Source organism: Labeo rohita, chromosome 2, assembly GCF_022985175.1.
Source record: "Labeo rohita strain BAU-BD-2019 chromosome 2, IGBB_LRoh.1.0, whole genome shotgun sequence".
Classification (NCBI taxonomy): Eukaryota; Metazoa; Chordata; class Actinopteri; order Cypriniformes; family Cyprinidae; genus Labeo; species Labeo rohita.
In genome coordinates, this window is record NC_066870.1 from 15,658,933 (window position 1) to 15,685,188 (window position 26,256).

A 26,256-nucleotide genomic window follows, 5' to 3' on the forward strand; every position below is an offset into this window, starting at 1 on the left:
TAAATTGGACAAAATTTAGATGTTCCTCTGTCATGCATAATGGAGAGTTTATAAAGACAGTTTGTGCCAGAAACCAGTGACTTAAATGACACTTAGGAAGCATTTAGAGGGAGATCAATATGTAAAACCCTTGGGTGAATCGGTCTGTGGCAGCTGTATGGCAGGGCAGGAATGTGCTCTTGACATTGGGAGGTTTATTTGTGCTGTGTTCATAGTTGGAAAATGGATTGTTATTATTACGCTCTGTATCAACAACACACTGTGACCCAGTTATGAGATATGAGTGAGGAAGAGAATTAGTGTTCATTATACATAAACTTAAGCTTGACCTTTTTCTGCCAGAGGAATTACGAGGTTATAAATGTCTCGCATAATATTCAATACAAATATTTAGCCCTGAATTCCTGGCAATGAAACACTCGTGACGCTGGCTGATTAATTACTGCACAAAAATGCAGGTTTGCCTTTATTTATTTTCAAACACAATAAAAACTAAATAAGAATTATTCACATTGTTGCCTGGATCAATTCTGTCAAAACAAATGAACAGAAAAACATCCCTGGAACTCTAACATAATTACTCAAAAAACACCTACAGTTATTTTTTTTTCCTTCATAAATAGGCGCAAACAAGTACCATAAAAAGATCTCATATAGACACAGTGTAGAGGAATAGTAAATGATCAGCCATATGCCAGGGTTATACAGCAACTCTCCAATCTGCCACTGTTTCTTCTAATTAACACCATATAAGCATCTGACAGTTTCATACACATAGTTTGGATGACATTAATCAATATGCCAGAAGTGATACAAAAGAAGTATTTTGCGTAATACAAAATAAACTTTTCTTTAGTACTTTCTTTAATGAATCGTTTCATGCTACCTCGCCGGTCGATGCCATCAACCTTCACGTTATTAAACTTGGGGGGAAAAAGAACACTATTTTAGTCTCTTTTGTCGGTCTAATCAACGGCGACGCCCGCTGCCAAGAAATTACCCCTCTTGGCTAATTATTCCGTTTTGAGTTTTAAACGAACTGGTGCGGTCCAATTCAAAATCACATTGTCACTAGAAAAAAAGTTGAATTCTTATACTCTAGGAGTAACACAGATTCTATTTACAGCTTGAAACGAGGGCTGCTTGAAACAAGCCGTCCGGCCGTTCATAACGTTCCTATGAGCGACTGTTTTATACTTACAACAGAACTCTGTTTCTAAGGCAGTTGAACTAGAAAAGAGTGATACGACGAAAAAGAGGAGTGGGGCGAGACGCAGGAGTCTGCATTCTTTTTTTTGTGGCTTTTTGTTTCTTTTTTCAGATTGCGATTTTCCTCTTTGTACAAAAAAAGAAGTTCTGTTTTGGTTTTCGTTCCGCCGCATTGTCAGCGAGAGCTTGGAGTCTCCGACACGTGGCGGTAAGTGCTTAGAAACCGATGGATTGACACGACCTTCCTGCGAGGCAAGTTGACCTACGCGACGTCTTAAAAACCACGAGCGATCTCCGATAAAACACACGTCTACAGGGGGTTTCCGTACACGGCCCCTTATTAGGTACGCGGCGGAACAATAGGAGGGCGTTAAAAGTCAATATCATTAGAGAGGTGATTGCATTTAAACAAATTTTAGCATACAATTTACATGTTCATGCTTGCGATGATTTCAACTCTATTTTAAAGATCCAAAATGTCTGAATGTCAGAAGCTAGAAGGAGATACAAATTCCAAAGCCACCACGGTAGGGTGCACTAAAGTGTGAGCCATGAGAAAGAAAACATTCAAACGTTGCTTTGCTGATGCGTGGATTGTGTCTAGTCTAAAAGAAGGCCTGAACAATCAGGCCCTGAATAGCTGTACTGGGATGAGGAACTGCCTTGGTCCTGTGAGCGTGAAGGAGCGGGAGGTCGGACATGTCGATCAGGTCAGGTACAGGGCTTTGTCCCTCTGCAGAGCTCTGTGATGGAAATATGAACATAAGGTCAAAATGGCTGCCACAGAAATCTGAGCGATGGTGATCGAGCTAGTTAGTGTCCGCTCACCCGTTGCCGCAGTAGTCAGGGGTCCAGTCCAGGCCCTGGGTCGGGCCGTTCCTGCAGCCGGTGCGGTAGTCCATTGAAGGGGACAGGCCGGGTCCGGCGGAGGATGTGACATTTACCATGCTCTGATACTCTGCCTGAAGGGGGAAACCCTGAGAGGGAGAGCAGATTACATATTAGATCATACATGCAGTAGGTCCCACAAAGTCAAGGCTTATAGTGAAGATAGGGATGCCCCTGAATAGTCGACTGACCGTCAATCAATGAGAAGAGGTCGACCAAAATTTTATTAGTCATTTAGTCACAGAAAAAAAAATTCCACAGGACGTGACGGACTGATCGTTAACGGCTGGTCTATGTGGTAATATAGTACATTGGGCAGGACACTCAAACTCAACTATCATTCATTGAATGGCTTTTCATCTGAAATATGTATGAAGAAACAACTTTACATAGTCGCTCAATCTAATAGTAACAGAAAAATGTGCGCTATTTAGCCTGAAGCTGAATAGAAGCGCACTCACTGCATGACAGATGGAGGCGCCGGTGCGATCATTTGCACTTAAAATACTCTGTCATTTTTGGTCATACAGATAAAAATTAATACATCTTTGAAATCTGTAAAGACTGTTTATTTGTGTGCATTCACAATAACAACGAAACATTGTGCTTTTGTAAAATAAAGCAAACAGGATGTACTTTCTGCCGTCTTGGTCTCTGTGTATAATTGCCTTACAGATAGGAAAAATATATCTATAGAGAGTGAAATGTCTACTTTTAAATGAAACAATTTAAATAGAAAACAAATATTCATACTGGCGCATCTACTACTGCGGAGATGATGAGTCAGTGTCGCAGACTTCATCTCTTAAGCCGAAAAAACAAAACAAGCGCTAGTTTATCGATAAAGTATTAAAACGTTAATGCAATTGTCTGCACTGATAGCCTTGTGGTTAGTGTGCCGACGTATATAGCGCAACTGTGCTTGTGGTGACCTGAGTTCGATTCCCGTCTCGAGGTCCTTTGCCGATCCATCCCTCTCTTGACCCAATACTTTCCTGTCTGTTCTCTACTGTCCTATCAAAAATAAAGGCAAAATCCCAAAAATATAACTTAATCCGCCCCCACCCCAAAAACGTTAAAATGTAGTCTACTTGCTGTTTTTCCCTGACACATTAAGAATTATTATATCTGCTGATGTGCTGTGGCAATCTTTTGTTGCATCCGTTTGAGCGCTTATGTAGGCAATTAAAGGCTCATTATGATTTATATGGTTTATTAATAAAAATGAGACTAATAGTCGACTAATGCTTAAAGAAACGACTACTAGTCGACCAGAAATATCTTTAGTTGAAGGTAGCCCTAATCTGTTATGTAATAATATAATTTGTGTGCCAGAATAAAGTATTGCAGCACAAAGGAATCATTCTGGCAAAAATGAAAACTCAAGCATCAGTTATTTATTTATTGTCATGCTGTTTTGTGGCATGCTGTTGTTTTTGTCAGGAAAACGCAAAAGTAGACATTTTTAGGTAATGGTTATGCAGCTCTTGTTGTATAAAACAGCTTGTAGTAACCAGTGGATGTTTAGGAGTTGTATTTACAGTGTTTTGAAGCCATACAATGGCTTTGTGTAGGGAACTTTAAATTTGTTATTCAAGTGGCTGAAAATTTAAGTAATATTAGGTTGTGCCAAAAAAAATCCAATGTAAAAATGCTGTTTTTGGGTCAGTAATACGTGTCGACCAATATGTGGAGTAGTAGTAGACCGATAACCGATATTTTGAAACGATATGTGCCTTGTGTAAAAATGATAATTAATGTCAAAATTAAGAATAACAAGGGCTCTGACAAAAACTTTTCTTTAAATTCTTTTAAGTTATTTTATCGACAAATCGTTTTTGAAAACGACCGATACCGATAACCATAAAAATGCTCATTATCGGCGCCGTCATTGACTACAAATATGCTTGGGATCGGGAGGACAGTAATATTGTGAAATATTATTACTCCAGTCTTCAGTGTCACACTTCATAAATCATTCTAATATGCTGATTTGCTGCTCAAGAAATATTTCTTGCTTAATATTTTTGTGAAATCCATGATACATTTTTATTTCAGGATTAGGAAAACTTTCCTACTGTAAATGTCTTTACTGTCACTTCTGATCAATATAATGCATATTTGCTGAATAAAAGTATTAATTTCTTGATCCCAAACTTGTGAACGGTAGTGTTAACTTAAAGGGAAGTGAATAAAGACTCAAATTTGTATCTATTCACACAAAAGAACACTTGTAATATAGTAAACAAATTGTATCGACTAATTTAATTCATTTGTCATTTTTGGTGCTTAACAAGTTGTACGGCAAGACCTCTGTAATGATTTTTCATAAATATTTACTTTTGAGTTCCACTCAGCAAATGGCTCTGGAACTACATAATTTTCTTTTCCGGGTGAACTGTCCCACTAAATAAATATTTTACCGCTGAGTTGTATTACAGTCTGGCATCAGAATGCTGAACTAGCCTTCCTGTTTTTTCTGAGAGAAACCAGAGCAAAGCAGCTCGTCCAATGTAATTCCAGCAAACATCCTACAGGATCTGAAGTGGACATGATGACAGTGTAACGCAAGCAGCCTCAAATGAGCATTAATGAGGAACTGCATTCGGTGGTCGGGGAGACCGGTGGGGGTAGGCGAAAAATAAACGAAGCAAGATATTCTAATTTGAAGACTTCTTCTCTGTTCTTAGCCTAAGAAAGACTGCATGTGAAAAGGAAGTTAATCTCAGTGGTACACAAGAGAATCTGCCTGAAAGAGCAAGACAGCAGGTGGCTGCGTTTTTTTTCCCCCTCCAGAGATTCTACCTATTCATGAATTGTTCCTCAAATTCTTCTCCTTCATTCGATCACAAAGGCTCCATCTGCCCCTTTGTGTCCCCCCTCCCCACCCCAACACCGCCTCACCTCCCCCCAGCCCGCCTCAGCTCACCGAAAAAGTTGAACCGCGCGGTTTTGTTTGCTCTCCACAAATATGCAAAAATGAACGAGGATTATTACTCCCCTTTGGATTTAAAAACTCTCCCATAAAGGCAGGATCTGCGGAACAGGCTTAAGAACTCCCCAAACGGAGGAGAGAAAAGCCAAGTTTAAGCATTCGTACTCTCCTCCAAAAGATTGACACAGCCATACAAGGAGCCCTGTGGTAATCTAAAATTGGACTTCAGACAAATTCACACTATAATCTGCATGAAAATTAGACACTTTTTTCGCCTTACGACGACGATCATCCACAGCAATAGTTAATTTTCCTGCCGAGGAGCGATAAAAAAAGAAGCACATGAAATTCAATCAAGTAGTTGCTCTTTTAAATACAACGTTTCCCAGAATTCCCAGCGGGCACAGGAAGAGAAACTTACAACAATAGGCCTTTCATATTCAGATGCGAACGGCGAACTTTTTTCTTCTTCGCCGCAACGTTTGAATCGGAAATATTTTTCAGTTTCTCCCCTGATGGAATCTATACGTCGCCGCGTTTCCTCCACGAATCCCACCGAAAACACAGCACGTCGCATCCCTCGGCGAAAGATCAAACCGCTGTCACTGGATAGCGTGTCACCTGTTCTCCTGACCACCTGATTCATCTCTCTTTATGAAGCTAATCCCTGTTTACCCCAAGACAATGCGATTCTCCGCCCTCTCCTTCTTTCCAGCCCCAGTCAGTCCTGCCTCCCAGCTGATGCTCATCTCTTAAAGAGCTTCCAGGCACAAGGGTGCTATTCATTAGGACCTCATTACAACCTCATCTCAATCCCACTGAAGTTCCAGGGCAACTCAAGGCTATTAAGACATGAAACGGATCAACACGGAACGTTTCTCGCCGTCGCCGCGAGTGCTTAAGGAGACTCGGGCTTCAAACCTCTCCTTAACCGCCTCTGTTTGAGATCTCTATTAGAGGAACGAGGGTTTAATTAGCACTGATGCTAATAATGAGGCTGAGTGTTAATGTAGGGCTGCGGTTCCTCCTCGCACGTTAAAGCAGGAGAGACGTTCTTTCGAAAGAGGTCGTTTTCTCTTTAATTAGATTTTTTGGGGGGTTTGAATGGGTAAAGGCTTTATTTGCTTTCTCTGCTTTGCTGTTGTCTACGTCCTCAAAAAGCAGCCTTCTCCTCCTATACGCTTTAGCGGAGAACTAATTTCATTTCCTTCGGCCCAGTCTGAAAAACTGTTTTCATCAGATAGCTGAGGCGTTTTGTCTTCCACACTGATGTATTCATCAATCTCAATGTGAGTTTTTTTGTGCAACCTTAAGTCACATCCAAATCCTAATGCATCTGTTTATTACAGAGAGAAAATTGAAAATCTGTCTGTGTGATACGCTGGGATTTTTTTTTTTTTTTGCACGGCATGGACATAAAACAAGCTGGCAGATATTAATGGTTCCTCTCTTGACCTCATTCGCCGGCGAGAGAGATAGGCTGAAGGGGCCGGAAATGATGAAAAATGAAACGGTGCTGCATCTGCTGCATAAACAGCACTTCCTCCACTCTCACATTCATATACACACACATATATATATGCTTTGCTATCTGCTCCACGATAATGTATAATGGAAATTGGAGAAGAATCAGACAAGGCGGGTTTTCCGAGAGGTTTATGGAAAATAGATTGGCGGGGGAGCGGATTCTTTAATTGGCCCGGCTTGGTGTCTGTCTTGCCTTTTTTTGCTCTAGTTTTAATAACAGTGAAAAGGCTGCTAATGTCTTGCTTGATTAAAGTCATCTTGAAATAGAGTTCACAATCCATTTTAGTTTTAGAATGTGGTAGATTTCACATTAAAAGAAGAAGAGGAATATAGGCAGAGGCTTGATGCTGTCCATTGGGAATTGATTGGATGGTGAAAAGTGCTTTCTGTAAAAGCAGGCTTTGGCTGGGAAGAATCGTTCACTTGAAGTCTAACAGAATATATTAAATAATTAAATGTAGGTCATCTTAGATTAATTACATTAAATTAGGCTGATTTCATGCTCATTTTAAGTTTGCGTAAAAGTATGAATTTAAATATGTATGGTTTTGGATGCAAGGACTAGTGGTCAGCTGATAAGGCACCGAATATTTTATGTATGTACAGTCATGAAAAATTAAATGAATATATTACATAAATATATTTTTGGTGCAATGGAATAAATATATACTGACCTCGAACTTTTGCAAGGCTGCGCTTATTTGATCAAAGTACAGTAAAAACATTACTAATGTGAAATATTTTTGTAATTTTAAATAATTGTTTCTTCTTTTATAATCTAAACTAAATTTACAGTCTTCAGTGAAATAAGATGCATCAGAAATCATTCTAATACGCTGATTTGCTGCTAAAAACATTTTTTGTTATTATCAATGTTTAACAACATGTCCTGCTTAATATTTTTTTGTGGAAGCAGTGCACTGTAAAAAAAAAAAAAAACTTAAAATAATTACCCTGGAGCCTTAAAATGTTAAGTTCAGTCAACTCAAATAAGTTTAGTCAACTTGAAATGTTAAGTTGTACAAAGTGAAAACTTAGAGATTTGAGTTGACTAAACAAACAATTTGGTTTGTAAAACTTGAAAACTGGGTTTGTTTCCCAGCTGCCTTAAAATTTTAAGTTGAATTAATTCAAATATCTAAGCTGTCACTTAGTAAAACTTAATTAATTAATGAATTAATCAAATGTATAAAAACACTGCATATTCTGCTATGTGTAAATTATATATTTTGTCTTATTAAAGGTACAAAAGTGATTTAGTCAAGAGCAGTGAGATTTTTTTTGTTGTTGTTTGATTAACATAAATGACAAAAGCAGGAATATTAGACTGCTGTCACTTTAAGAGCTGCTCGAATCCTGTATACTGTTACACGTGCTTTGTTTCTCAGCTGTTTGCTTACACTTAAAACCTAAATTACCGTGTTTATGAGGATACTTGCAAAGACAGGCATTTTGACACATAAAAGTGTGTGTATTTAACCATTTGAGGCCTATAAAGCGGCAAAAATAACTCAATCAATACTCCCACGCTGTCTACATGTGCCCCCACAAAACAGTCTGACAGCTCAGGCCTTGCGTGCATATAGTGAAATGAGTTCTCTTTCGCCGCTGATTGTGTTTCAGTGTCTTAAAATCACTTGTTTTTATACCACAATGGTTAACAACAAATGCAAACAGTAAGTTTTAGAGACCATGTAGCACAGCAACGTTATGTGCGTGTGTAACAGCAATACACTGTAAAAAACAAAAAAACACAATTTGTTGAGTCAACTTAAATTGAATCAACTCAAATATCTAAGTTGTCACTTAGTACAGCTTAACATTTCAAGTTGACTAAACTTTGAGTTGACTGAACTTAAAATTTTAAGGCAGTCGGGTAACAAATTATTTTAAGTTGACTCAAGAAGTAGTTTTTTACAGTGTAAAGACGTGTAAAATCTCAACCGGTTAACAAATTTCTACCAGTTAAGTCTACTGGTATATTGCCCACCCTTACTATTTAAAAAGCAAAATGTGCATTATTTATTGTGAAAACTATCAGTAGATGTCTCACCTGGGCCATGGATGGGGAATGCAGGGGCAGCGGGTGGCTGCTGAGCTGCTGTTGTTGCTGGTGGAGACTGAGGTGCTGGTGTAAGGGGGGGCTGATCTGCAGTGGAGGTGGGGATGAGCCCGTCATGCTACCCATGCTCACCGCTCCTGGCATAGGCGCGCTGGGCCGGGATGCACCACCTCGGGCTAGGCCCGGCTGCATCGGGGGCAGGTGGGGACTAAGTCCTGGCTGCTGGTGGTATGGAGGAGCCATGTAGAGACCTGGGTGAGACTGGCCTGCTCCAGAGAAAACTGGTGGCTTGGGTCCGAGCATCTGAGAGGCCTGTGATGCCTTCACGTCGCCAGGGTCATTGTAGCTCTAGAGAAAGTTAGAAAAGGGTTTTAGTTGTTGGTTGCATAAATGTGACGCTGGACCACAAAACAGGGTCAGTTTCTTGAAACTGAGATTAATAAGCTTTCTGACTAAGCTGAAAGCTAAATAAGGTTGCTATTGATGTATGGTTTGTTAGGATAGGAGAATATTTGGCTGAGATACAACTATTTGAAAATCTGGAATCTGATGGTGTAAAAAAAAAAAAGCTGAATATTTCAAATACCTTAAAGTTGTCCAAATGAAGTTCTTAGCAATAAATATTACTAATCAAAAATTATGTCTCGATATATTTACGGTAGGAAATTTGCAGTTTTTACATAATATTCTAATATTTTTTGGCATTTTTGACCCATACAATGTATTGTTGGCTATTGCTACAAATATACCTGTGATACTTATGACTGGTTTTGTGATCCATTAATCAAGTGGGGGTTATGACTGGTTATGTTCGGCTGTGATTGGTTTATATGATAAATCGCACCTCTTGTGCGTGTTCTGCGTTTGTGAATCAGTCTGAATAACCAATATAATGACATTAAGAATAATTTAAAATAAGTAAACAACTCACACACTTAGATATAACCACTTTGTTTACGTCAAAATAAGACTTAAAATGACATGAAAACATGATCTGTGGGAGTTTTTACTGAGTAATCAGCTTGGTAAAATGTAAAGTAAATCTCTATGTCTGACTGATGATCAGAAAAATTCAAAAATAGTTAAATTACTATTAAAAAGAATAGATGAACATAAGTTAACAAATAAAAAATATTGTTTAAATTGTTACTATCTTGAGTCATTTTTTTTCGAATAAGTGTATAAAATGCTTAAAGTTAGATAAAATATGTAAAATACAAATATATATTTTAATTTTGGATTTCTCTCTATATTATTTCTCTCTATATTCTCTTGCAGCATTTCCATTCAGGTTGTATAATGTAGATATTAAATATTGGATTTCTCGCAGGCTACGAAAATGTGAAATTTTTTTTTTTTTTTTTTTTTTTTTTTTTTTTTTCCACGCTCTCTTCTTAATATTTCCAGTTAGGTGTGTGAAGGGAGTTTTTGTTTATTACTCAAGCTGTCTCAAAAACATCTCTAAACTGCCAAACAGGAACATGTCGAAATGTCCCTTCTTAAACGTCAGCGTTTTAAAGCATGTACGCATCTCAATAGCCCAAAGTCATTTACCTGAGACACGAGGCTCGCTCTGTACGCGGCCAGCTGTTTGAGGTACTCCTTCTTTGCGGTTTCTGTTTTTTTCTTGTACACCTGCCATGATAAAACAAACAAACAAAGAAAAAAATATATTAAGAGGCCAAAGCTGTTCTTCATGTTCCTGTGCACAATTATTCTTAGAAATGGGATCTAATGGCAGTCCATTTATGAGCCATAATGCGTAATTGTTGTTGGAGCACTGAAATGGTGCTTGAGTGCAGCCCACTTTATCCATCGCTTGTTCTTCTGCCTTTATGGACTGTCCATATTTCCCCTTTCAGTTGGGGCATATGTGTAATTATTTGCCCATCAATACATCTGTGCTGTTATTACCTCAACCAATAGACCTCTACTAAAAAGACAAGAGCAGAAGAGAGATAGAGAAAGAAAAAAAACACACACAAACAGCAGAGAGACATGATGTTCTTTTATCAGGCAAACATCCTCTCCTGAGTAAAAGTACTTTTAAGTGTTTTCATCAGCCTCACCGGCTGAGTGTTTTACATAGTGAAAAGAGCACAAAATAAACGACTACACAAAAAATAAAACAGCTTTTTATGACTGTAGATGCTGTCTGGTGGCTTTGGTGAGAGAAATGGGTACTTTCAGTTCTGTTTATTCTGAAATCAGAACAGCTCTCGTATCGTGTCATTCTTCAAAACCTAAATTCACACCCTAAAAAACACTCTAGGTGTGAGCATAAGTGCTAATCCTTTTCATCGTCACTGCTTTCAATCTTAAAAGCCACCTTAATGAGGATATTAAACATTTACAAGGTACTACACAAGCTCTAATATAACACTTTGATATACACATTTGTTGTAATGCAGAGCAAATAAAAAGTAATTGTTATTTGACTGCATGATCTAATGTGTATCTTCAAAGTACTCAAACTGAAATCCTTGTGCGTTCCAGCATTTATTAATCTTAGCTAATGTTAATTTCGGCATTTACTGATACATCATTAATATCACAAGTTGTGTTTGTTAGTTAATGCACTGTGAACTAACATGAACAAGCAATGAATGACTTATTTATATTAACTAATGTTAACAAAGATCAATAAAAAGTGTAATGTATTGTTCACTGTTTGTTCATGTTAGTTAATACATTAACAAATCTTATTGTAAAGTCAGAATGCACTTTTGTATTAGTTTCTGGAAATGTTTTAAGTACTAGTTTGAGATCAAATAGTATTTTCAAGTACTTTTAAACTAGATCAGAATGCAGTGAAGTACAAAATGCGGTTGTGTACTATAATATAGACTGTATTTATGTCAAATGTGTACCGAAACTTGATAAAGTGATTAGTAGACCCCACAAAACCTTTGTTTGTTATGTTCCAATAAAAAAAAAATCATCTCACATATTGCACTGTTTTCACACCTGACTTTAAGACTTCCCCTACATGCACAACTGATGTTAGACCACAGCACCACCGCGGAGGCACTGTTATTCTCTGATTGCACAAGGGGAAATCAACAAATGTTCTGACCAACATGTGCGTCATCGCATCTGCTGTCATAACACATCGTTATGTGGATATACTATTGTATATATTCTAGATAATACCTTAGATAATAAACAAAACATGTGGTTTGTGTATAGAAATACACACTAATCCAATTCCTAAGGCATTACCTCAGTCTTTATGAGTCAGTTGCAAGATCGCAACAAGATAAAGGAACTTTTCATGTTTGCACGAGCAAAAGAGAGAAAAAAATCACCTGTTTCTGTTCCTCGCCCAGGCCGTCCCACATGGACGCCACTATTTTAGAAACCTCCCCAAATGTGGCATTCGGATTTTGGCCTTTGATAGCTGCCTGCGTGTCTCTGAAGAACAGGGCGTAGGCTGACACTGGCTTCTGAGGCTCGTTGGGGTCTTTCTTCTTCTTTTTCTTGGGGGTTTTGGGCTTCTTGGCCATGTCTGTGGCTGCTCTCTTCTCTGCACCGTTCATCTGAAAAGAAAGGGGCTCATTATTGTAAACAATAGATATCCAATTAGATTAAGCAATAATAACAGCTTTATGAATGAATCATCTTCCTAAAGCTAGTTAGTGAGCCTTGTCTCCAAAGCCTGGAGCTACTTTTTAAATTTTAATGACTTGTCGTGCATTATTCCTATATACCGGGTTCCCACGCATTTTCACCAATAATTTTCCATGACGTTTGCAGTTGTTTGTGATCACCAGATAACTATTTCTATAAAGACTGCAGTTGTGAGGAACAGACCTTTTCTAGACAGTGAAATATTCATTTTAACATAGAACATCTATAGGGCGTTGTGATTATGACATAATCGCCTGTTCACAGTTACTAATTTGTTCATTGATCTGTACACTTTAAAGGGCAATCAGATATGCTTTACTAAATAAGGGAATTTGAATTGCATGAAGAAATACCATAAAATGCACACTTGTAATTTTAGTATAGCAAATAGTCATTTTGCATTAAAAATGACAAGATATTTTAGTAACACTTTACAATAAAGTGTCATGTATTAACTAACAAACAATTAACAGTACATTAATTAATTAAACTGTAGTTAATAAAAATAGTTGTTTATGTTAGTTTACAGTGCATTTTAACAAACACAACTTGTGATATTAATAATGCATTAGTAAATGTTGAAATTAATATTAACTAAGATTAATAAATGCTGTGGATGTATTGTTCATGCTTAGTTCATGTTAACTAAAGTTGTTAACCAAGGTTAACTAATGAAACCTTATTCTAAAGTGTTACCAATGTTTTATTATATATATATATATATATATATATATATATATATATATATATATATATAGATATAGATATATATGTATATGTATTTTAACTATTATATGTGTCATTATTTATATCTAAATTAGTGCTGTCACATCAATTACTTGCGTGTATGTATGTGTATATATACATATATATATATATATATATATGTGTATATGTATGTATGTATGTGTATGTGTATATATATATATATATATATATACACACACACACAGTACACACATATATGTACACACATATATGTAAACTTTTATTTTGGATGCAATTAATCACGATTAATCGATTTGACAGCATAAATATAATTGTATATTACATATATTTCTTAAATATATACTTGTGTGTGTGTGTATTTATTACACATATATTATGTAAACTTTTATTCTGGATGCGATTAATCGTGATTAATTGATTTTACAGCATAAATATAAATACATATTATGTATATTTTTTATATATACTTTGTGTGTGTGTGTGTGTGTGTGTGTGTATTTATACATATAAATATACACAGTACACACATTATGCAAACTTTTATTTTGGATTAAATTAATTGCGATTAGTCGATTTGACAGCATAAATATAAATATATATTACATATATTTCTTAAATATAAACTTTTGTTTGTGTGTGTGTGTGTGTGTGTGTGCGTGTGTGTGTGCGTGTATATATATAAATAAACACACACACACACACACATATATAATGTCAACTCTTATTTTGGGTGCAATTAATCACAATTAATCGATTTAACAGCATAAATATAGAAATATATTACATTTATTTCTTAATTGTATACTTGTAATACTTGTAATATTTAGATTAGTGTCCTCAGATCAATTAATCGCGATAAACTGATTTGAGGACACTAATCTAAATATTAGGTTTTTTTTAGAAAGCCTTAACAGAAATCATAAAATTTATTTAATTTCCAAGTTCAGTGGAAAAAAAATATATATATACATTTCTTAAGGTGCATTTGTTGAGTTTCCACTTTAACACTGTAACTGTTAAATGATCTAAACAGACAGTTAATTAAATTACTTGTATGACAATTAGTCACCAGCTGAAAGCTTTATAATCATAACAGTCCTAACTATAAAAATTTCCTTGACATTTTAATTTAAGTGACTGCAATATCAGACTGTGACACTGTATATAAACACGAGTAGCTCGTAATCATGTATGTATAGAACTCTTGACTTTTTAATGCTGAACTGTGTCTTGTCTGTTAGGAAACAAGACACAAAAATATCTTAGCCGAGCACATAAACCACCAAACTTTCCAGAGGATGATTATTGATGTCGGTTTTGGAGAAAATGTGCTGTTTTTTGGCTGTGAAGAACAAACTTGAGACAGATCAGTGTCTTAGCAAATCTATGTTTAAGGAAACATGGCAGTACAACTTGCTGAAAGGTCAGCAGTGACTCATTCCTTTTAATACACTCTGTTTTGCCACAGTGCATAAAATAGTGTGAGAGGAAGATAAGCTTTTATATTCATGAGATCATAGAATGGTAACACTCTCGCTCTCTCTCTCTCTCTCACCTTGGCAGCATCATCTGCATCGTCCTCATGCACGGAGCTGGAGGGGGAGGGTGTGGCTGACTTGCTCTCTGGTGGAGATGGGGATCCATGGGTGCCATTGTTGTTATTCAGACCCAGCTGAGTATTGAGTTGTGACTGGTTGATCGTGGTCAGCTGACCTTGAGGAACCATGCCAGGTTGGACCCTGTGTCTGAGCGTGTCCACCTGAGGATGGCCACCGTAACGTGAGTCTGAGTTGACCATTTGCTGCATCTGGAAGATTAAAATAAAACGTTTAAAACAAAAATACATAGTGAATCTTTCAAATAAACTGAACCTCAAGGCATTCTGTGGGTTGCAAATTACAGGGGTAGTTCACCCAAAAATGAAAATTCTGTCAATAATTATTCACCCTCATGTCGTTCCAAACCAGTAAGACCTTCGTTCATCTTCTCAACACAATTTAAAATATTTTTAATGAAATCCAAGAGCTTTCTGACCCTGCATAGACAGCAGTGCAACTGACACGTTCAAGGTCCAGAAAGGAAGTAAGGACATTGTTAAAATAGTCCATGTGACATCAGTGGTTCAACCGTAATGTTACAAAATTACAAAAAAAAACACGAAAACAGCTGCTTTATTCAACAATTTGTTTTTTTCTGTGTCAATCTTCGACGTGCATACACATTTGACTATTTCAACAATGTCCTTACTACCTTTCCGGGCACTGAACGTGTCAGTTGCATCTATGCAGAGTCAGAAAGCTTTCAGATTTAATAAAAAATATCTCAATTTGAGATCTGAAGATGAACGAAGGTCTTACGGGTTTGGAATTACTTGAGGGTGAGTAATTAATGACAGAATTTTCATTTTCAGGTGAACTATCCCTTTTGTAGCACAGTGCTGTAGCAAAGTCAGAATGAATACTGCTTTATTTAAAAACAAAAAATAGAAAAAAAAAAACAAACAAACAAAAAATTAAAAAAATATATATATAAATATAAATGTATTTATTTATTTTTTTTTGTTTGTTAAAACTGCATTGTAGCTGTCAAAAACCAGTCATAAGGGTCAAGGGTCATAATTAAATTTAATCTATACAAAAATGTATACATAAGAATAAATAAGCTTTCCATTGATGTATGGTTTGTTAGGACAGGATAATATTTGGCTGAGATACAACTTTGATATTTGAATACCTGGAATCTGATAGTGCAAAAAAATCTAAATATTGAGAAAATCACCTTTGAAGTTGTCCAAATGAAGTTCTTATCAATGCGTATTACTAATAAAAAAATAAGTTTTGATATATTTACAGTAGAAAATATCTTCATGGAAATATCTTCATGGAACATGATGTTTACTTAATATCCTAATGATTTTGGCATCAAAGAAAAATTGATCATTTTGACTCATGCTGTGTATATACATATATACTTGTGCTACTGAACACTAGTTTTGTGGTTCAGAGTCACATTTTAGAGTTTATGAAACTGTCATGTTGATTGTAACTTTTCACTAAAGGGTTAGTGAATTGTGATTTCTTCACATTAGGATCATACTGTTTTTTCCTTGTGCCTATACTATTGAAATATTCACTTTTATTGTGACTCACTGTAATCCTTTTCAAATGATTCTAAAGACAAACTGAAATTATTATTTTTATTATTTTGTGGTAATTAACATTTCATTAATTTAAAATGTAAAAGGTACTAGTCTTAGTCAGTTGAACAAAACCGTTACAATAGAAATCCCCTAAAGCTCTACCTATACATACGAGCACTAGCACTAATGTCTCCATCCATATTTTATACATGCATGTTTGGATTTTCACCATCCTGCTGCTGTGAGTGCTAGTGGGTAGCAGGGTGTAGAAACATGGCTTTTGTACACTGTATCTGGGGGATAAATCACTTCCGACAAGGACAAGCCCTGTAGCTGTAGTCACCCGATACTGTCTGAAGCAACAGGTGACCTGAAATGTACCCCACGCCCACCATTGTACGCAACACAATGCCCCCGACAGGTGGAGCTTTGGGGTTAGAGGCCACGGGCATTTCTCTGAAGGACAGGTGACTCTGTGTCTCCCTCCCCGCATAAACACTTCAGACACACCGGACCCTCATTACTCAAAACACACTGAAATTGCTTTCTAACATCTCTTGTTTCCAAAAGAGCCTGTGAGAGCACTGCATAATGCTAATGCAAAGATTTCACATATTTCATACTGTCAGACGCTGACAGTCACACAGAAAAAACGTAGTGTGAGTAATATTTAAAAATGCATTACATGTTGTGCCATGCACACAATATGTAATGCATTTTTGAGTGGTGCTTGTCCATGCAAAAGTCACTGCCTTTGCGGTGTTACGGATGGTTGCCAGGTCTTTTTTACATTTCAACTAAGTGAAATATACTGTATATATTTTTAAATATATCTAATATTTTTATATGCTTAACTTGATTAATCAATTATTATGTCACGTCACAGAGGATCGGAAAGACTATTGATTTACGAGAATTCAGCACGTATCTGAAAGCAGTTCATTGGATGTACAAGACTAATGACTTGACAACATTACATAGCAATAGCAAGGAAATTCTCCAATCTGTGCGGTTTTAGCGGTTAACTGACTAATCATAAACCGACACCGGTTGAAAATGTCAAGTTCTCATGAAATGGCTGGAAAAAAAGATTGCAGTGGAAAACTGTTCAACTTTTCAGGGGGTTTAACCATTACAATGTTAATGGATAGAAGGAAGTTTCATTTTTCAACAAAATGCATTCACCTTCGTACACACCTCATTAATAAGCAGCGTTTTCAGTATTATACCACTTCCCACTCGATTTCTTGTGAAACATCTGTATTTTCTCGAGGGGGACTTTTCCGCTATTTAACCAGACAATACCCACCTTGTGTGGGTAATAAGACAATGTGGTCAGTACGTTTCAACTTAAAACCACGCATGCTGATAAAGGTCACCTTTCTATTTCTTGGTAAAACAAAACTTAAGAGGCAGGACAAGCATTCTAGCAGTAACTGAGAGTGAAATCAAAGTCGGACTGTTTAATCATACTGCAATAACTAGCGAAATTTCCCGACGAGTAAAAGTTAGCGGCGAACGGATCAACACGGCAGCTGAGAAAAACTCGAATTCGCGTTTGTCAGAGCGAGGTTGTGATGGTATTTATCATCTGAGCTCACCATTAATCTCCACTACACGGAGGACAAAGGCTTGCAGGGGATGAATAGAGGTCACGTGACGAGGTCACAGACAAAAGCCCTAAAGGTTGCCTGTTCTGCACTTTTTAAGTTTTAAATAACAAATGGCTGCCTGGGCTGGCTGTTTTTTCATCAGATCCACTGACCCGTGCTGCAGAGGAGGTCATACTCATTTGATATCAATTTCCTTTAAATCACAGGGCAAATTGTAATCACACGTACAGTAGGAGACTATTTGCATGCTTATCTTCCTATAGCGCGCGACAGAGACGTATGAAAGGGCCGAGAGAAGCCCAGCTTTCCATGGAGTCCAATGACATTTTAAAGGGAGGAAAATAATGTCTACTTTACTCCGGCTGTCACTTCAGGGGCACTTTCATGTCCTTCTGTTTCCATTAAAAAGGTATAAATAGCTTAAGTGCTGGACTAGATCAGAGCCAATTGTTTGCTCAGGGTAATAAAACCACAGCCCAATGATAAGGACTTTTTTCAGGCAGAGTAATGAGAGTGTATTTCATGTCCTTGTGTTACTGTAGATCTTTATAAGCTAAAAGACACGCTGGCTTTTTTGTTTACCCTTTTGATCATTTGAAATATATTCGGGCATAATCTCGGCTATTAATTTCTTAGCTCTCCAGTTAATCCGCTTCAAAATCGCTGTTATTTTTTGGCCAATAATAGCTTGTCAGAGTCTACATGAAGGGAAACACCCAATATTTATGACATGCAGTGAGGTAATTTGGAGTATAAAAGCTTAAAGCCGTATTACACCATCTGTCATTTGGACATGCCAGAGTTTAATTGCTCTCGCTCGAATTTTACACGAGCGCACGCAAATACCTGTCTCTTATTAAACTTGACTGTAAATGATCTATGCAAAAGCAGCCTAATAGAAGCGGCCTGTCTCGCTGCACTTTCAAGGTCTCCAGTGTGGCCGTTTTGCAAAGTGCTGCAAACTGTAGGCTTTGCTGCAAATTTACAATAAATGGAGATTTATGTCCATTACTGTTCCTTTTTTTTATTTAGGCCACTGCTGGATGAGGATTTAGTGGCTTTTGCGCTGATGATGGACGATCTCGCTGCTTTTTACTGCTCACGCCCTCTCTCTCTCCTCCGCTGTCAGCTCTGTTTAGATTTGCACATTTTACACACATCAACTTGTGCTTATTTAAGCGGACATGTGGCTTTCTGGAAAGCAAACCTTACCTGAGCGTTTCCAATAAATTCGTCACGTTTTACGCGAATCACCGAGCTCATCAGAACGGCCCGATGAGATCTCATCTCCCACATTATATGTTTAAAACCGAGCCTTCGCCGTTTCTCAGAACGAGGGGATCCATTTAGCCGTTCGGCGGCATTTACCTTCATTCTTTTTAATGGAACGAGCAGCGACGCTGAAACCTTATGAGATAATTTTCCTTTTAATCTAATACTTTTTAAGGTGAAGCACATTTCACTCAACTATCTCTGCTGGCTAAACAATGCAAGCTCTGAGACCTATAAAATGAATGCAAAATGTAAGAGGCACATAAATGCACTCTCTGTTCCACCAGAGAAGGCAGCTCCAACAGGCTAATGCCGAGAGAAAATTAATTCCATCAGCTAGCTCTTTCATTCTCCACTGCAGCTACAAGCTCTCTGTCCCGTTGCCTGGCAACCATAATTCATAGCCGCTCTAAATGGATGTTCTCCAAGCACTGAGAACATTAAGGTGAAAAGAACAAATGCCTTTGTGAATCTCAATATCTTTCAGTGTGCATGTCACTCTGTGTGTGAGTGTGTTTCTTTTTTAGCCACCCATGTGTATGTTAGTCTTTAAAAATCTTTTTGATGTAAGTTTAAGAGGGGCACTACGAAGGCACTGCATTTTTCTCAAAAGAGCAACAAAGGATTCAAAAATATTGTGTATACCAGTACTTCTCTTACAGCTGTCGTCGTTTCGCCTTCACACGCTCATTTCCGATAAAAAAGATGGAGAGTTTGTGCTTATATAATCGAACAAAGGTCAAGAAACAAAGTGTAATTAAGCAGGGTTCATCACACAAAAATAACGCTCAATATTCAGGTTTGTCCCCAAACATGGAGTATGTGGAAAACAATAGGTGAGAGATGAAGGGGAGAAGTTTCAGTTTGACTCAAGCGTCAGATTGCACATCTCGCATTCATCTTCAACCGCAGTTAGTCACAGCTCACCAGCACTTCATATGTGTCATAATCACATTATGAGGTTTCTTGCACTTAACCAAAATTTAAGGGTTGAGTTTCATTTCTCCAGAAGTAGTGGCGATTTGTAGATATTTGTGATCAATATTGACGTTTTAGAAAGCTAAGAGAAGGATAAAGTAATAATTAAAACAATAAGTTAACAAAAATATATGTATACATTTATTTGTTAATTCTTTACAATAAGGTGTTTTTTGTTAACGTTAATGTATTAACTAACATGAATGAACAATACATTTATTACACTATTTGTTAATCTTTGTTAATATTAGTTAATAAAAATACAGTCAGTCATTGTGCATGTTAGTTCACAGTGCATTAAATAATGTTAACAAATGCATTAGGAAAGGCTTAAATTAACATAAACTAAGATTTTTCTTAGTTCATGTTAACTAATATAGTTAACTAATGCAGCTTATTGCAAAATGTTATCTTATGTTTTTTGTTATCTTATGTTTATTTCGATTTGTTTTAAAGATTCAGTTGTAACATTTATTTTTAGTTTGCCCTTTGCTTTATTTTTTTCTATGATTCAAAAGTTTTTAAAATGCATCTACATTTTCTGAATGTACTGTACAACTATCTAGTACAGCTACATGGCAAGCAGAACGCATTAGGAGGAGTGCCTCGATGCTAAATTATATTTAATTAACTTAATCCAATGGGGAATTTGGCATTGTTTCACTGTGCGTTAAATCACATTAGCTCTCATTTGCTGGGTGCTATCTCAATCATTCTATATGCCGCTCCAACCTCTTATAATCTCTGTTGAGGTGTTTCATTTGTGTCAATTAAATCATTGTTTGGGCACTGAAACGACTTCAGTGTTGCATAATTCCGTCATGCGAAATGCATTAGTGACATCTCAAAGGAGAGCATGTGCGTCTTAAAGCGAACTTTCTTCCACGCAGAAAGAAACTGGGTTTCTGATAATTTTTCATACTAGATTATAGATTATATGGAAGCACATTTCTGTCTGTAACTGCAATTTTTGTCTCTCACAATATGACTCATTCCCAGACTGCAACTTTGTTTCAACCTTGAAGTCAAAAGTTTACATACACCCTGCAGAATCTGCAAAATGTTAATTATTTTACAAAATAAGAGGGATCATACAATATGCATGTTATTTTTTTATTTAGTACTGACCTGAATAAGATACTTCATATAAAAGATGTTTACATGTAGTCCACAAGAGTAAATAATATTTGAATTTATAAAAGGGACCACATTCAAAAGATTACATAAACTTCACATCCTTCAGGTCTCACAAATTCTTTGTTTTTTCAGCATTTTTGTGTATTTGAACCCTTTCCAACAATAACTGTATGGTTTTGAGATCCACTGAGGACAACTGAGGGACTCATATGCAACTATTACAGACGGTTCAAACACTCACTGATGCTTCAGAAGGAAGCACAAAGCATTAAGAGCCAGGGGTGAAAACTTTTGGAATTTGAAGATCAGGGTAAATTTAACTTATTTTGTCTTCTGTAGCTTCCGAAGGCCAATACTGGATGAGAAAAGTATGATATCTAGGCAAAATAAGAAAAATGTACACATCTTCACTCTGTTCAAAAGTTTACACGCCCTGGGTCTTAATGTATTGTGTTTCCTTCTGAAGCATCAGTGAGTGTTTGAACCTTCAGTAATAACTGCATACGAGTCCCTCAGTTGTCCTCCAAGTGAAAAAATTGATCTCAAAATCATACAGTCATTGTTGGAAAGGGTTCAAATACAAAAATAGCTGAAAAACCAAATAATTTGTGCGACCTGAATGATTTTCCTGAAAAACAGCGGGCAGTTTAACTGTGCAGGACAAACGAAAGACTCATGAACAACCATCATTAAACAAAAAAACACAGCTGTGGATCATTCATGTAACAACACAGTATTAAGAATCAAATGTATGTAAACTTTTGAACTGGGTCATTTTTATAAATTCAACTATTATTTTCTCTTGTGGACTATATGTAAATGTCTTATATGTGAGGTCAGTACTAAATAAAAAAAATAACATGCATTTTGTATGATCCCTCTTATTTTGGTAAAAAACATTTTGCACATTCTGCAAGGTGTATGAAAATTTTTGACTTCAACTGTGCAATTTCACAATTGCTGCTTTGTATCTTACAGTATCATTTTATAACTTAATATCTCACAATATTATATCCCATAATTAGTTGGAAACAGGTTTCCATCAGCCTTAGGTCTTAGACAGAGAGCACCAGTACTCACCACTGAGAGGGAGTTGGTGAGCAGGCTGCCATCTTGACCCAACATGTTGGGGACCGACATGCCCTGCAGGTCCATTCCTTGCAGGTGAAAGGGGTGCAGTCCATTCTGGGACACAGGGGGGCACAGAGGATGGTACGTTCCAGACTCAGACTCGGGCAAGTGTGCCAGCATGTGTTCGGGCAGGGTAGGGGGAGTGATAGGCGGGATGTTGAAGTCTTCGTCCCCAAGACTGGGCACGGGGTAGGACTGCTGGGATGAACAGAGACACAGAGGTTACGTGACCCGTCAGAACTCCAATCGGCTGATTACATAAGTGTGGCTGCATGACAAAACAGTGTTTTTTCAAAAGATGATTCATGACAGACTAGTCATTAGCGATGATGAATACGATGCTTTTTTCTCATCTATTATCAGAGGTAAATACAATAGAGTGAAAACCTCACAACAAAAAAGCACATTTCAACTTAAAATGAAAACGCGAGTGAATAGATGGTGAAATGCAATGAGCGTTCTTGTCAGAGCATCTCCAAAGGCAGCATGAAAAGGCTTTCCAAACAGTTAGTTTGAAATACTGCACAATGGGGGGTGAACCGTAGGCTAGAACAAGGACAGACTGTCCATTTGATACTTATAAATAAGAGAATGAAACGGGTTACGGCACGAACAGAAAAATCTTGTTGAAAACCAACATTCTTTGATGTTCTATATTCGGCCATCCAGCGACGGCCATGATTCACGCTGTATCAATAACAGAAAAAAGACTAATCACAACTATATACGCAGCAAATGAAATGCTGAATAAAGTACATCAAAGTGCGCTGCACATTACAGTGATTCATTCCTACTATTTGAGCCTTTGAGGAAGTAAAATTATATGCAAATGGTCAATCAATCTCATTAGACTATAACAAAAGGCTGCTTTTATGAGGCTGAACAGTCACTTGCGCTTGGCTGTGAAGTTTGCTTTGGCTGCTTTAAAACAGCCCGTCCCGCGCGCTGCCTCCTCCAGCCCCTGTCAGTTTAGACTGTGATGAAAAAGATGTAAAGCAGATAAGGAGATGAAAGGCTGTACAAATCCAAGCAAAATCATAAATTATTCTGTAAACACTCCCTTGGAGTAACATACTGTAGAAAAATATATACAGTTATCAGAAGGCAGAGAGTTTATTATGTGCGCATGTCGTGGTGAACGCTTCACGAAACGCTAACCACCAATATGCCTCAGCCTCTGATTCGACTCGAAACGACTCGAACGATCCCGCTCTCTCTCTCTTTTTTTTTTTATTTTTTTTTACCTTCAAAGGGGCTCCTCTTTTCTGCTGCTTTATTATCTCTAATACATAGCTTTTATTTGCAGCAAACTAAATGAACCTGTCAGACAGCCAACTACAGGCAATTAGGTATGAAATTGGTTCCAAATTCAAACTCAACTCAAATAACGGTCCAACTGTTACTTTTAAGGATTGCAATAATCGTTTTAATGAGCTTCCTACTTCTGCCTCTAAAAGCCAATGTATCATGCTCATTTGCATATTTGATTGTGTTGTGCCTCACAGATGTCTGCGTTTGTTTGCGGGAAATATGCTGGCATAATTCATACAGTAAGGCCCTTAGAGGAATGATTTTACTGCCAAATTAAAAAAAATAAATCACATAAAACAAGACGACTGTTTGCGGCGGCTTACATTGCTGTTGATACATGCGAGCAGTGTACTTATTCGTGTAATTATCGTCGAAAGAAGAGGAAGAAAAGGAAATTATTACATTCAGGTGAAAATTAGACAAATAAATAAGAGCAGGAACGGTTTTGTGCGGCCATTATGTTTATGTGCTCTAACGGTTATATACGTGATGTTTCTTAGTATCCTGTCTTTCTTTTTTTACACGTTCCTTTTTTTGTGACACTGAGATGCATAAACAGGCAGCCAAGAAAGAGAACACAGGAAATAAATAAGCCTGTGCTGTGGTGTGTGGCTCTGAAAAAAAAAAAGTTTTTTTTTTAAGTGCATTGCAAACATTTCCTACATCTGTGTGTTTTTGTCGACTTTAGATGAGGCCAAACGTATCAAAACATTGTGACATCTGATGCAGACCTACTTATTTTACTAGAAACTGCTAAAATGTTCCAGCTAATCTGAATAAATACATTTTCTGAAGGTATATGTGCTATGAGTCAGATCATTTTTCCAATTACGATCTCTAGAATTACATACATTTAAAAAAAAAAGAAAAATCTTTCATTTCATTTCATCTTTTCTATCTGGAGTCATTGGTAATTGAAATATTTTTGTATCATCTTGAAAATGAAAAAAACCTCCAGGATCAGAAAGTTCTGATTTGAATCACGTAATATGAAATGAAGTAAATGAACTTTATGTATACATTGAGTCAGGGCTGTGGGAAATTACCCTCACAATATCTGTACCTTCAGTGTTTACTGTTCATAATCCAGTTACATTCAGATCGCTACGTATAATTTTAACATAATTTAGGTGTGCGGTTTTCCTTGAAAAGCATAGCTTTTCATTTAGCAATAAATGAAACATGGAAGAAAAACTACAATTTCTGTGTAAATCAGGACTTTGGATGACACATAGTTTCCCTCGTTCGCACTGCACGCAAAGGAAGGGAATTGAAAAAAAAAAAAAAACGACAGGTTTTGAGATCCACAACGTGACATCATTTCAACTGGACAACAAATCTCTCAGGGAGGTGATTGCCTGTCAAATAGCACAAGGGTAATGGGACTGGTGGGAGATGAATGGCAAATGAGCAGGAGAGTCATTTAAATCTACTATCAATTACTGATGATGGTCATGATGGCTGTATGGAATCATTGTCTATGGGCGACTTCACAGTCAGCAGTCAATCAAAGCTTCACAGTGGACGGGGAGAGGGGAATAAACCGGGGGAATAGTCATGTATCTGATGTGGTTTACACTGACAATAAGGAAAAACTGCGAGAGAGAGAGTGGAAAGATATGAGAAGAACGCTTGTGTTTTGAACATGGTGTAGTGAGTGAGTGGCAGAAATGCTTCAGCAGCAGAAATTACGCATTAAATTACTGCAGCCTCACAATGGAGATGTAGATTGTTTATAAGCCTTCCATCTTGACAGGCGTAAATCAGCTCGTCATTATAAAAGAAGTGCGCACATACTGAGATATGAGGTGGATGAGGAAACGTGCATTTTGAGATAAGAGATACGCCCCATCATTATGAAGCAAAATGCATTAAAACAAATTTAGGAGAGCTTTCTGGTAGAAAAACAATTTAGAAGATGTATCTCAGTAAAAGCTGTATCTCAGTAGCTATAAGGTTTTAAATCAAACGTGTTTTCATCTGTAGCTGTGGTTTGTATGTTCATTTCAAACAACTAGTTCAGAACCCTCTTCAGTTTTTAACAATTGTAGTAATACATTTCTAAACATGATAAATAAAAAAGAAAATACATAATAGAATAATAAATGTATTCTTCGTTTTTCATTATTCTTAATTATCTTAATAACATTACATTTTTAATTATTACTATTAATAGTAATCATTTTGAATCATTTTGAGGCAAGTTGTCACATGCTTTTTTTAAAGGGACATTGATTATTCAGTCATGTCCTTCGTTCATCTTCAGAACACAAATTAAGATATTTTTGATGAAATCTGAGAGCTTTCTGACTCTGCATAGCAAGCGTTGCACCTAACATGTTCAAGCCCCAGAAAGGTAGTAAGGACATCGTCAAAATAGTCCATGTGACATCATTGGTTCAACGTTAATTTTACGAAGCTACGAAAATACTTTTGTGCGTGAAGAAAACAAAAATAACGACTTCATTCAACAATTTCTTCTCTTCCGTGTCAGTTTTCGCCACTCCTTACTAGGGCTGGGAGATATGGCCAAATAATTATCGCGATAATATCAGTCAATATTGATAATTATCACAGTAAATGTTACATTTTTATTTCTTTAAAAGCAGATTTTTCTTTAGTGTGAAAGTTGTAAAACCAGACGGTTAATTGTGGCTTTAAACTATTTGTCACGCTCAGAACATGACAAACACTT

The 26,256-nt window shown here is 36.9% G+C and overlaps 1 protein-coding gene across 2 annotated transcripts in view; it reads right to left on the minus strand.

Moving 5' to 3' along the window:
- Positions 1–432: 432 nt before the first annotated feature.
- The window catches only part of tox (thymocyte selection-associated high mobility group box), a 72,401-nt gene continuing 46,577 nt past the window's right edge, over positions 433–26,256 (minus strand). The window contains exons 4-10 of one of the 2 annotated variants that reach the window (XM_051134658.1): positions 22,200–22,445; positions 14,536–14,787; positions 11,930–12,160; positions 10,176–10,256; positions 8,613–8,969; positions 2,038–2,186; positions 433–1,952 (exon numbers count right to left, since the gene is read on the minus strand). In XM_051134658.1, the coding sequence (XP_050990615.1) occupies positions 1,916–1,952; positions 2,038–2,186; positions 8,613–8,969; positions 10,176–10,256; positions 11,930–12,160; positions 14,536–14,787; positions 22,200–22,445 (1,353 nt within the window). In that variant the 3' untranslated portion in view covers positions 433–1,915. Of the gene's footprint in view, positions 1,953–2,037; positions 2,187–8,612; positions 8,970–10,175; positions 10,257–11,929; positions 12,161–14,535; positions 14,788–22,199; positions 22,449–26,256 lie in introns of both variants that reach the window. The other variant, XM_051134650.1, reaches the window with a different exon arrangement.